Source organism: Cherax quadricarinatus, chromosome 41 (genome assembly GCF_038502225.1).
Source record: "Cherax quadricarinatus isolate ZL_2023a chromosome 41, ASM3850222v1, whole genome shotgun sequence".
NCBI classification, from domain to species: domain Eukaryota; kingdom Metazoa; phylum Arthropoda; class Malacostraca; order Decapoda; family Parastacidae; genus Cherax; species Cherax quadricarinatus.
In genome coordinates, this window is record NC_091332.1 from 6,084,060 (window position 1) to 6,097,464 (window position 13,405).

The 13,405-nt window shown below is 36.9% G+C and overlaps 1 protein-coding gene across 2 annotated transcripts in view; it reads right to left on the reverse strand.

Annotated features, from left to right (window-relative positions):
• Positions 1-298: 298 nt before the first annotated feature.
• Positions 299-13,405, reverse strand: part of LOC128695965 (mucin-2) — a 68,454-nt gene continuing 55,347 nt past the window's right edge. For both annotated transcript variants that reach the window (XM_053786950.2, XM_070092924.1), the window contains 2 exons: positions 12,399-12,580; positions 299-7,509 (listed from right to left, as the gene is read on the reverse strand). In XM_053786950.2, the coding sequence (XP_053642925.2) occupies positions 7,354-7,509; positions 12,399-12,580 (338 nt within the window). In that variant the 3' untranslated portion in view covers positions 299-7,353. The remainder of the gene's footprint in view (positions 7,510-12,398; positions 12,581-13,405) is intronic.

Below are 13,405 nucleotides of genomic sequence, written 5' to 3' on the forward strand. Positions count from 1 at the left end.
GAAGAGGAAGGAAGTCTCCAAGCAACATAAAATTATTTCCAAGCTGAAAAAAAAAGGTAGAGGAGAGAAGAGGTTGTTTGACTAACTGAACAGATAGAAGATGGATGTCTTATGGCAGGGTCTTCATTGTACATTGTATCTAACATTTAGCAGATTAAATGAAAAAAAAAAAATTAAACTTTTTAAGGCTGCCTTTTCAACTAAGACTACTTGGTATATTTCCTGATAGGTATTAGGGTGTTTTCAATTAAAGGTTAATGAATATAGACAGAGCACACACAGTAATTAAAGCCAAAAAGAAATGAGAATCAGTTTATTTATAAATTATTTAATTCATTTACAATAATTTACAACCATACACACTGTTAATGAGATTGGTTTCTGAGCATTTAATACAATTATTTCTATTTTTACATTCTTACACAGCATATTTTTATTCCTTTTCATAGAAAGGTACTGACAACTTGGGATTCATTTTGGTCTAACATCAGGCGGGTTATTAAAAACACATCCCACAAAATATGTAATCAGTGAGGAAATACCTGAAGACTCTCCAAATTACCTGAAACATCAACACGGTATATAATCCCTTAGTCATCGGATGCTGTCATTTGTGTTCAGATTAGCTGAAAAAAAAGGTGTAAAAAAAAAAAAAAAAAAAAAAAAAGCTTCCAAAGACTAAGGGACCTGTAACAGTACAACTAACAACTGCACTGTGGAATTTTTTTTATCAAGATACATGTCAAAATTACTCAACAACATGAATTGTACATTACAAGCATAATTATATGATCACTGATTGCTACTTAATGATGATAGACTACTTAATAGAATTTGTCATCCATTCCCCTCCATTGGCCTCCATTACCACAAATTACAAGTCCTTATTCATAAATGGTCATCACTTTAGTGACAGTCCTTTACCATATACTGTACAGTGAGACATTTGGAACTAGATATGAATGAAGGAACAGGGATTGAACTTTTATCACGAGATCAGCCATTGTGAGCCTTGGACAAGACTATGATGCAGTTCAGCTCTCCTCTCTACAAAATACAAACTGAACTTAATATCATGGCTATCTGAAGCTCAGAATTGCTAAGCACGTCACATTTGGTGAACACAGATGGTGAACAGCAGTAACTGCAATGTACAATTTTTTTTAAGATTTTTTTTAAAGTCTCAATACAACAATTTAACATTGTTAAGTTTTTATTCCAAAAAATTTCTATATGCATTGTCACAAATATATTAAGTATTTCTCCTTTAAAATTACATGAAAATACACTGCCATGGTGAAAAAAAAAAAAAGTTATGAAACTGAGAAAAGTATTAGGGGAAAGTAAGGCAGGCCTCCAATATACGTATCTGCATTCTGAAACACATCCAAATAACTAATATTACACATCTCCAATGGCTACTGTAACATCAGATTAAAAGGTGTTCACCAATAACCATAAGTGCTATTTCAGAATACATATGCTACACTACAAAGAGGAAAATTTGTGCTAGGTCAATAAGTCTATAATGGAGAGACATGGGCAATTTGAACTTGATTTACAATGAATGTTAACTCGTATACATATTAATTTCATGACAAATTTTGTAAAATTTAGATACTTTTTTTTTTCACTTTAATTAATTCAACCATTTGCTAAAGCCTGTGCAGAATTCCATTACCAAACTGGACAGTCATTTAAGATGTAGGAGCCAGCTTAAATTCTTTATTTGCCATTTTTTTTCAGACACTTTTCAAAAACCTCTGTGAAAGGGAATAACTTTCTTTTACATATTTAAAAACATAAAATATAGGTATAAATAAACATATAGAAAAATGGCATTTACACAGGGCAGAGGAGCATGCTAACATAGATCCTTATAAGTGACTATAGATTCACATTGCTATTACTAAATATAAATTAATACCTGAGGAAGATGATACCAATATATCAGAGCTGCAACCCGAAACATGAAGCAAAAGTTTGACACAACCTATTAATTGGTCTGCCTGTAATTTTTAGGCCAGAGGACCAAACAGATCAAAGGAAGAAATGTCTTAAACAATTTTCACTGCCATCCTGGTTCCTCCTCAACCACAATCAAACAAATCTGGGCAAGACACTAATGTGCCTCAACTTATAATTATGACAGAGAAAATAATTGAGAGATCCTTTTGCACTAATCACAAAGTAAAAGAAAAAATCAAAGCATAAATGCTAACTAGGCAAGAAGACAAAAGAAAACGGATAAAAAATGGGCAACACTGTTTACTGGATTTTTCCATATTCATTACTTATATTTTTTTTTAAAATCTGCACCATAACTGGTCTGAAAACAACAAAGAACTGCTGGCTCCTCAAAAAGTACATACAGTATAAACTTTCCTGAGAGTCTAAGATCTCGTCTCTTTGCTTCACCCATTATACTATGTTATGCTTTTAAACTGTAAGACTCATGCAATTTCTATTGCAACAGAGCACATTGAGGTGAAAATTGCATTCCAGTACATTATATTATAAACAAAGCTAAACCCACATGGGTTTTAGTTCTAGTAAAGTAAGTTTACCTTTCGTAGATCTAAAAAAAAAAAAAATAAAAAAAATACAATACCTTTTATAAATTAGTATTACATTACTGAAAAGCATTGCACAACTACTTTGCACGTATTACAAGTGACTTGCTAATGTGGTTGTAAAAAGATTATGTAAAATTTCCTTCAGCCAGTGTGATGATTAATAAATAATGGCTTCATGGATTAAGATACTGATTTTCTTATCTCAACTCAAAGATAATGTGACCCAAATACTTTCATAAATCTTCAAACAATTGTCCAATATAGGAAATAGTATGTATGAACTGCCTATATATAACATTATAATAAAAACTTCATTCAGTACAGAATTTGCTTTAAAATTTTGTAGATACCTAGCTCAAATTTACTCATATTCATCCAATAATGTCTTGGGAATATGAACCAGAAAAACTCAACTTTGAGGAAGGTTTGTTAAAACAGAGGGATGTGGCATGATTAAATTTCAAAGCTTGGACGAAGTGAGAAACAAACTGCTGAGGGACTAGCATACTGAGATGGTACGACTTCCAAGAGCTTTGGAGGTAATGATAGAGAGAGCAATAGTAAGCAGAGTACAAAGATGTAGGATGGCTGAGTTGCACAAAGGAAATCAAGAGAGCAAAAACAGAGGAAGCTACTTACAGCAAGGGAAGGAGGCAGAAATAATGCAAAGAATGCCATAGAGTCATAAAAGAGGAAGAGGTTAAGTCTTAAATTCTGGCAGAGTCAAAAGTAGAAGGATTTGTATAAAAAAAAATTATGATTCAGATATATTATGACAAAGTGATGAAAGTGACAAGAGTTAAGAACAAGTGGTAGATAATACTGGGAGTGTAACAAAATTGGCAACTCTGAGCTCCGAGTACCCAAATGTAGTTTCTTTTTTTTTATTTTTTTACAATCAACATTCAGATAATGCACCTTATTTAAGTACTGACAAAAGGAGCTCAAAGTTGTCCATAAAGTCACATTTGTACCTTGTCTATAATCTTATTCACTGTGGATATGAAAGTAAAAATTACAAGTAGTGTGTATACATATTAACAATTTTGATAATGATCAATGACTATGTTGTTTATGAGTGTGTGAAGCATTATTCAGATAAAGAGACTATCACATAATACTACAAGAAGCCTATCATAGCAAGTCTGCATTGCATTACACTTCATAAAAATCTTTCCAGAATACTTTAAAGCACAACTCAAGTTTGTCTACAAAACATTAAGAAATTAAATGACAGCCACCAACCTGATAAATAGTTCAATATGAAGAATATAAAAAATGCTAACACATGTACAAAACAAGTGTTGAAAATATATTAGGAATACTAACACATAGGGCAAGTAAGCGCAACTATTATAATTTTCTGCTGAAATTATGGACAAGCTACTTAAATCACTTGGATATTTTGTCACTGTTAAATATTTATTTACTGAAATTAGAAATCAACAGAAGAAACCATCAAGTCATTTGATTAACAACTGAAGAACACTTTTGTCCAAAATTAAGCAATACATACAACATACAGAACTTAAATGTTCAAAAATGAATAATAGCATATGGCAAAAGTAGAATAACAGCAACTTTGGAAACAAGATTAAAACTGGTTTGTTCCTTCAACAAAAAACATCATCATCTTACCAAATTAATACATAAGAATGGCTCACAATCATTAGAAGGAAAATAAGGCAAATACTTTGAGTCTGGCAAGAGACCTTCTTAATTATTCCACTATTGATGTTCAATCAAGTGATTGTCAAAAAGTAGTAAAATGCCATGGATTAATGAGATTCAAGTAAATATTATAATTTAAAAATTAAATTCACATTTAAATATTCACAAGTAAATGATACGTAGCAAAGAACACAAATGCATAATAAGATAATGATGTGTCTTCAGCCATCATTAATTAGGACAACAAATTGAAGTCTTAGCTTACTAACCCTACACTAGCAATTAGCACGTCAGGTAGCTACTTCATTACCATTTAAAAAAATTATTAGACATAGAAAGTTTAGATTACTCAGAAAACACACAGACCAACCTGAATTGTGGCAGACATCTCCTTGGTCCTCTACACTGAGATTCTAGACATAAAAGCACAACATCTCTTACTGTCTTCAACACAACCAAAACTTCCACCGTTTCTATTAACTTGAATCTTGCTTATAAATCCTAATTATTACTGTCACCATACCTTTATAAAAGGTATTTTTGGTATACTATGAACACAGAACACACAGTGCACAATATATGAAATATTCAAGATCAAAGTAAAACTTAAATTGCCAAATTGACTTAGTGGAAAATTTCTAATTTTCCTTCAAATGTAAAATGAAGCTTCCAACTACAACCACTACAGAAACAGTTATCAGCATTTTAAGGATTTTGTTGTTTAAAAATTAAATATCCTGTAAACCACCTAATCCAAAACTGCCTAACTTGCCCTCGTTTGAAAAACCAAACACCTCCATGACCTAACGAAAAGGTACTCTAAATCGGACTGGCTACACTATCTGGTTTCCAACAAATTAAGTCCTACTTAGAAATGCCTCTGTACCCTACATAATGTAATAAACATTACTGTTTTAATACCTTTCACACAGTCACTGTAGCTGTTAGTTTAATGAGGTCATGCAAACAATTCTATGAATGGAAATAAAATTTGAGTCAAAAGGAAATGAGTAAAATATCGAAAGGGTGGCGGTCCAGCAAACAACTGTCAGATATTTTGGTCCCTGAGCCAACATTATGAACGTGTTAAGAGTCAGATGAAAAAAAAAGCATAAATCTATAAATTTATAAAAATGGTTTGGAAAGCTTTAGACATGACAATAAAATGAAATTAAAATTATCAGAAAAATAACAATAAAGTTATACAAAATATAATAAAATGGGGGGGGGGGGAACAGGTGGGGAGCTCACAAAATTCTGCAGGCCGGTGGGAGGTAACCTGAATGTGTTCACTTAATTTGAACAAGTCTAATACCTCAAGCAAGACATACTCCAGCTATTACTGAATTGAACAATTATGTTGATATTTTAGCACTTTTCCTCTACTTTTTAGACACTGACAACTATGAAATTGAAGTCTAGAGAATTTCAGTGACATTTTTCCCACAGACCTGCTCAAATCTCACTACACTGTTTACCTGCAGCCCCACATTGCACCAGTTGAATGTCTCAATTATGTACCATTGTTGTGGAATGATTACAACAGTTTCTATCATAGCTATTCACACCTCTAATACACGTGCAACAATAGTATTCATAAACAGTCTACAAGACAAAATCCTTTCCAATTTGATTTACATATTGTGCTGTAGCAAGCTAATCTCAATACCGAATTAGTGATCTTTAGAAGAGTCACCAGCTTTCAATGAAAATTAAGAAAGCATAATGTATCTATAAAGAAAATAACTGTATGCTTGATATTGTTTGCTACAATGCAGCTGACTGATAGTTGTAAGAAAAGAAATGCATCACTATAACATGCACAAATTCAAGAAGAAAATTACATTGCACAAAAAACTATGAAGGAAAGAAAAAAATGTTAAAACTGTTGAAAAAACGGCCATGATTGTTGAAAGAAACCATAATGATAATAAGTACTGAGAGTAATATTAAGTTTTTATGATAAACTTGTTAGAAAAAGCAAGTGGTGCAGCACCACCTACCAAGGGAATGTTCATGTGCAGACCACCATCAACATTTTTAACAGGCATTTCCTAAGAAAGATTGGATGGCGAGGATGGCAGTGTGTATGAAAGAAAAATAAAGGGAAAACATCAATACAAAGAGAGAAAACAAGTACAGTATTAACAAACAAGACTAGAATATTATATTACATTGTGTGGTAAAAAAGAACCACCAAGTACTTGAAAATGTCAAAAAATTTCCATGTGTGAACCATGTATGAGTGTCGGGCCGAGCACCAACACGTGAGCTGCACGGTTAGGCTGGACTTTTGTCCAGCCCTGTGTCCCCCACTCCCTATTCTGGTTGCCAGAGCCCACCAGAGTACAAAACATCACAGATAAATACAAAACAAAAAAAAAAAGTCTCTTCAGCATGCACTTGTATCACACAAGAGACGAAATTTAAGCGTATAGGAGGGCCTGCTATGTAACTGCACTATTGCCTCTGTTCGTCTCTGTTTTTGTCATGGTTCACTAGTGCACACTAGTGAAGAGCTACATATCACACAAGAACAGATATTGTCTCACAATATCACTGCACGCTCGAGCAACACTTTTCTACCTATAACAAATTTAATTAATATTAGTGAACAACCAAAATACATGGCCCCTCAATCGTCAAGAACTACACATAGCAGAGACGGGCTCTTTGTGCCACTGTTGTACAATGGTCCATCTTGGGTTATAAGTGGGGTATCATTCGGTACCAGAACCTGAGCATTGGATGTGGCCACTGGGTGTATCATCTCTCCGATGTCGGTCATCCCAGTCATTGTCATACTGGCTCCGCTGGTGGCCATGGCTATGCTGGACTTAGCTGAAGGTTCTACTTGGGTCACTCGCACTGTTCCACCACTGGTGGGAGGCCAGACACCAGCTGGACGTACTTTTACATAATTGTTGTTATTATTATTGTTGTTGTTATTGTGGCACACGGGCCTATTGCTCCAGAAGGGTACGGCAACGGTTGCCACCTGAGGCAAGGACGAGGGCTGTGCTGGCCCTCCTTGGAACCCTTCTGGTACCCCTGGTGAGAGACTTATGGGCAGGGCTGAAGAGGGTTGACCCCCTGCCCCAGGAGGTCAGGAGGGCTCTTTCTCCTGTTGAAGAACGAAGGTGGATCTTGCACCTGTTACCCCAGCCTGCCCAGACCCAAGCAATTTGAGTGAAAGCCCTCCTCCGCCACCACCAACTGACCCTCCACCGCCTTTGCCTTGCACTTGTAGCCGGTTTAGAACCTGAAAAGAATTTATAAGGTATTAGCTCATTTACAGTAAAGTATACATAAAAAAATCTCCAAAATTAATAATCCAATAGGGTTTTCTTCTTACCTAAATACTGGACAGTATATATACACCTTAAAAAAGAACATATGGGAAAAAATAGGGTTACTGTCACTGGACCCCTATAAGTGACAATCAACTTTCTTAAGCTTTGTAATTCGTCATGGCTAAAAAATAATCAAGCTTTACATTCCTTACATAATAGCTGTCACTGCTTGTTGATCTAGAAATGTATGGAGATTGAACCCTCTACAATACACTGGAACCTTGGCTGATGAATGCCCCACCATACGAGTTTTTCAGGATATGAGCAGTCACTCGGTCAATTTTTTGTTTCTGGATACGAGCAGATCCTTACAAAAGTAAAAGTGAATATGTAATTGTAGTTCATTGTCGTGATGTATTATGTTTTTTTACTGCTTAAAACTATAACTGCAACAGAAATAATAGTATTTCTTACCTTAAATTGTGGGTGCTGGTGTTTGTGGATGATTGTGAAGAGAGTGGAGAGTTATGTTGTGGTCCTACTGGGCTGAGGTGGATGGTAGAGGTACTGGTACTGAAGTTGATGGTTGTACTGGAGTGTGCATAAATTCTGTTATGGATTTCTGTTCTTTATAACCCTGAAGTATATTATGCAACTGATGGTAAGGCATCCGCTGCTCTAGACACCGTTTCAGGGTCCTCTTCAGTGAAAAAGTAACTAAGTCATTCAGTTAGTCAAGTCAATCAGTCAGTCAGTCAGTCAAGTCATTCAGTCAGTCAGTCAGTCAGTCAAGTCATTCAGTCGGTCAGTTAAGTCAGTAAATCAGTCAGTTAAGTCAGTAAGTCAGTCATATTCCTGCCTCCTGAGAGCAGGAATTCCGCTGGAACGGATTAATGGCATTTCAATTAATTTAAATGAGGAAAATTGACGCAGCATACGAGCAGATCGAGATACAAACAAGGTCACGGAACGGATCAAACTCGAAAGCCGAGGTTCCACTGTAGTACCTGTATAAACATATGACAGGCAGTTCCTTAACTATCAGCTCCCACAACTCACCTGCCACCACCACAACCACCTGCCAACATCAGTAAAAATATCATACATTACCAGCGGTAAGACAAGATTTCTTACTAAATAAATATGTCTGGAGTAGTACCAACCATAATATGAATAGTGTACCAGTCATCATCCACCCAAAAATTAGAAACAATGACTACAATAAAAAAAACTCTCAGGTCATCACCATGACCTGTTGTTATTATTGGGGTTAAGGGTTGTGAAAGATCAAGGAGTTCTGTATCCATCTCACTGCTGTGAAACTGATTACCAGAATGTTTTTGTAAATAGTATATACAATTTAATTCATGTTGTTGAGGTGGTTTGGTCATTTAGAGAGAATGGAACAAAGTAGAATGACTTGGAGAACATATAAATCTGTAGGGAATGGAAGGTGGGGTAGGGGTCGTCCTCGAAAAGGTTGGAGAGAGGGGGTAAAGGAGGTTTTGTGGGCGAGGGGCTTGAATTTCCAGCAAGTGTGTGTGAGCGTGTTAGATAGGAGTGAATGGAGATAAATGGTCTTTGGAACCTGACGAGCTGTTGGAATGTGAGCAAAGTAATATTTTGTGAAGGGATTCAGGGAAACTGGTTAGCCAGACTTGAGTCCTGGAAATGGGAAGTACAATGCCTGCACTTTAACCCCTTCAGGGTCCAAGGCCAAAATCTGAAGTGGTGCTCCAGTGTCCAAGAAATTTTGAAAAAAAAAAAAAAAAAATTATTTTTTCTTACAGAATTAAAGAGCATATTTTTGTGAAGGTAATAAGACAAAAAAAAAAAAATTCTGATCAGTACTTACCGAGATACAGTGCCAAGAAGTTTGTCGAAAATGATGTGGTGGCGGCAACATCGATGAATTCCACATACGCGCATTACATTATTTTGCGGTTTTTGTTGTTTTTTCTTTTCTTTTCCAATTTTTTTCTATTCCTACTAACATTTGGGGCCTGAGAGACCAATACTGTATATAATGTATATATATAAACTCACTGTATTGAACACAATAACTGCACTAAAGTTATTATCATATTATTGTTTACCACTGTTGTTTATTACAATAAACATGCACAAATCTTGTATAATACTAATGTTCTATCATATATTTACATATTTACAATCACTGGACATGGTTTTAGAACTGCTGGAGCTTGTGGAACTCCTTGAAACAAGGCACCATGCACAGAGGCACCTTACATTCCTCACACATAAACCGAGTGTCTTTGCGTCTTTGTTGCCGTCTTTTTGTTTGTGCACAGACGATGCATCTCTTCTGAGCAAATTTCTTCTGAGTTGAAGGAAGTTGTATTATGAAATGATCACCTTCCCTCCTCAAACGCTTGGGTATATCCTGAGGAATTCGAGGACCGTGTTGTATAGCAGGTGTTGTTACCTGGTACTTCATTATGAGTTGTCTGACAACAGACAAACAAAATTCACCATACGGTGGTCTGTTGCCAGTCTTTATTTGGTACATATTATATGCATTGAGCATTGAAATGTCCATGAGATGGAAGAAAAGTTTCATGTACCACTTGTAACTCATACGAACACAGTCAACAAAACCAATCTGCATGTCACATTTGTCAACCAAGCGCATGTTTTGTGTATAATCAATCACTGTCACTGGTTTTCGAATACGTTCATTAGTCACTCGATCAACTTTGCCACTGTCTTGCATTTCATTACGGTGAATGGTTGTCAACAATGTGACATCTCGTTTGTCATGCCACCGTAATGCCATGATGTCATTGGCAGTAAACACCTGCACGTCATCACCACGAGCACCTGCGTTGAGCCTGGGCATATGTTTACGATTAGAACGCACTGTGCCACACACACATCTGTCTTGTTCACTCGCATGAAATCACTGAGTAATGGGCTTGTGTACCAGTTATCGGTATATAATGTATGCCCCTTACCAAGATAAGGTGCCATCATGTTTCTCACTACGTCACCTTGGTATCTTTCAATGTTTTACTACCCGTGTATACAACAATATCCAACACCAGGCCACTGTCACAATCACAGAGTACAAACAGTTTTATACCAAAGCGTTTCCTCTTGCTCAGTATGTACTGCTTGAATGACAGTCTACCTTTGAACAAAATCAAAGACTCGTCAATTACAAGATTCTTGAATGGATAAAAGTATATGCTGAACTTTCATTTGAGATACATGAAAACATTTCTAATCTTGTTAAACCTGTCACTTCTGTCAGGCCTGGTTTTGTCAGAGAAGTGCAACATACGTAAGAGTAGGATAAACCTGTTCACTGGTATGATTTCACTGAAGACCGGACCAGTATGCTTTTATATTATGCTTATAGACGTGAGGCATAAGCATTATTGTTGCAAAAAGCAAATACATTTCTGGAACAGTCGTCTCTTTCCACCTGTGTAGTCTTGACTGTGGTGATAAGATCGTATTTGCCATGGTGTACTCAAAATACTTATTACTTTCCCTGACAATAATTTCCATCAATGGCTGGTCGAAGAATAATTCAAAGAATTCCAGTTCATTGGCCGTGGTTCCAAGGGGACAAGTAGGTAGAACTCCACTTTGGGAACAAAATTGGGATTTTGCTGCCAATCCCACATATGGTTTGCTGGTGGATACTGGACATCATAGGCTGGTTGTGCGGGTGGTTGTGGTTGTGGTGGGCTGGTGGCTGGCGCTCCGCTTTGTCCTTGAACTGACGAGTCAGCAGCGTGGGTCCCAGCGTGGCCTGGTGAGTCACGCATGGCGGTGCCACTACCATCACCACTAACACCATCCACTGATGCCTGTGGTCTATCCATGCCAAGTGTAGCCACATCATCCTCACTATCACTACCTAAAACTGGTGTTGGGCCACGGGATGTACTCCGGGATGTACTCCGTCCCCTGGGCACAGCATAGGGTACACTACCCGAGCGCATGCGGCGGCGAACATACCGACGCTTCACTGGTGAATATGATTCCTCACTATCACTACTCGATTGATCGTCGAGCACAATAAAATCACAGTCCACGTCACTATCATCATCATTACTGAAGTCAGAGGCCTGGCCACGCGAAAATATTAGTTTTCTCTTGCGATGAGGAACAACCGACCGTGAGTCACGAGTGCCCACACCAGAGGTAGAAGGTTGAGGATTGTCAGGGTTTTCTGCACTATTATCGATATCCTGGTCATTCTTTTCGGTCACTAACTGATCAAAGCCGTAGAATTTGTCTTCATTTCCACTTCCATCAGTGTCAGAACTATCAGATAGGAAGAGGAGAGTCCCAATTTTCTGGGGAGTGAGAGCTGACTTGCGACGAGGCATGGTGAACAAGGGTAACTGAGCCGGCGTTCCCACAATGCTATGCGGGCGCCTAGATTTTTTGTTTATGGCGCACACCCACCACGCAGACCCGTTCTCTCACATGTAGGCCTATGAGCGTTTTCGCGCTAAATTTGACGGCGCTAGAATTTTGGCGTAGATCTACAGTTTGGACACTCAACGTAAAGCCATTGATCTACGGGACGGACCCTGAAAGGGTTAAAGGAGGGTTTTGGGATATTGGCAGTTTGGAGTGACTATCTAAACTGTCATATCTGGCTGCCTCTGCAAAGACAGTGATTAAGTATGAGTCATGGTGAAAGTGTTAAATGATAATGAAAGTTTTTTTTCTTTCTTTTTGGGTTTTCTTTCCTTTTGGGTTTTCTTTCTTTTGGTGGGAAATAGTGTTAAGAGAAAAATAAAATAGGAACAGTTTTCTCACTATGGTGTAGCATCCCCTTAAAATTTCAGTTGTTTCTGTGGAAATAGCAGCTTACCTGTTGTACATGATGGATAGTGAGGCCAGTAGTTCCTCCACTACCAGCCACAGCTGAGGTGAGGTAAGTGACCTGGCCAGGGGCTAGGCCAGCAGTACTGCCACTTGTAACGCCACCGCCAACAGTATTGCTGCCCCCACCAACACCTGAACCCACTGTATTTGCAACTCCACTACCACTTACTGAAATATAATGTTCAAAAAAATTAGCAAGTACCTATACATATATAACTCAATCTGTAGTTATTTACTATGATGCAATAATGTTATATATAGTACAGTACAAAAAAATTTACAATCTGGCTACATTCATGGTTAAAAATAACTTTTAAAGAACTAGAGCACACTGATTAGAACACAATACGTACCTAGTTTTTAACCACCTTATGCAGTTGAAATAATTATACTGTACTATGAGCTATCATGTGATCCTGTTTCATTGTTTATGCACTATCATGATGAAGGGAAAGAAGTATGCTAATGTTAGCTGGTCAACTCAAGTTTAAGCCAACATGATCTCTTCTTTACACAATTGTTTCAGAGTTTGTTAAACACCATCACATCTTGAAGACTTCACTATGTTGTCTACAGAAGGTATACAAGTTTAACATACACACACAATCAGAACAGTACATACATGAAAGCTAAGCCACAATTTCTACATTGTCACCAAGACTGTCTGGAACAAATCACAAAATGAAAGGCTTGAACCCATTCCGTGATTTATTTGCAATCATATTACGATTTTGTTTGTCTGAAACAGTTGGAATGAAAGGTAACACCCTACAATTAACAAACCAGCAACAGTTCTTCACCAGCTGTATTTCACCACAAGACACAATAATGTCAACATGTTAAAGAAGCAATATTTGAAAGTTCATGATATAATTCTTGGAGCAGTTGAAGACCAAATTTAAAAAATAAAATAAAAAAAAAGCAATATGGTCTTTAATACTGTATTCAAGATTTATCATCTTGGAATTTTTTCTTCTTCTCAATTAGTTTTGC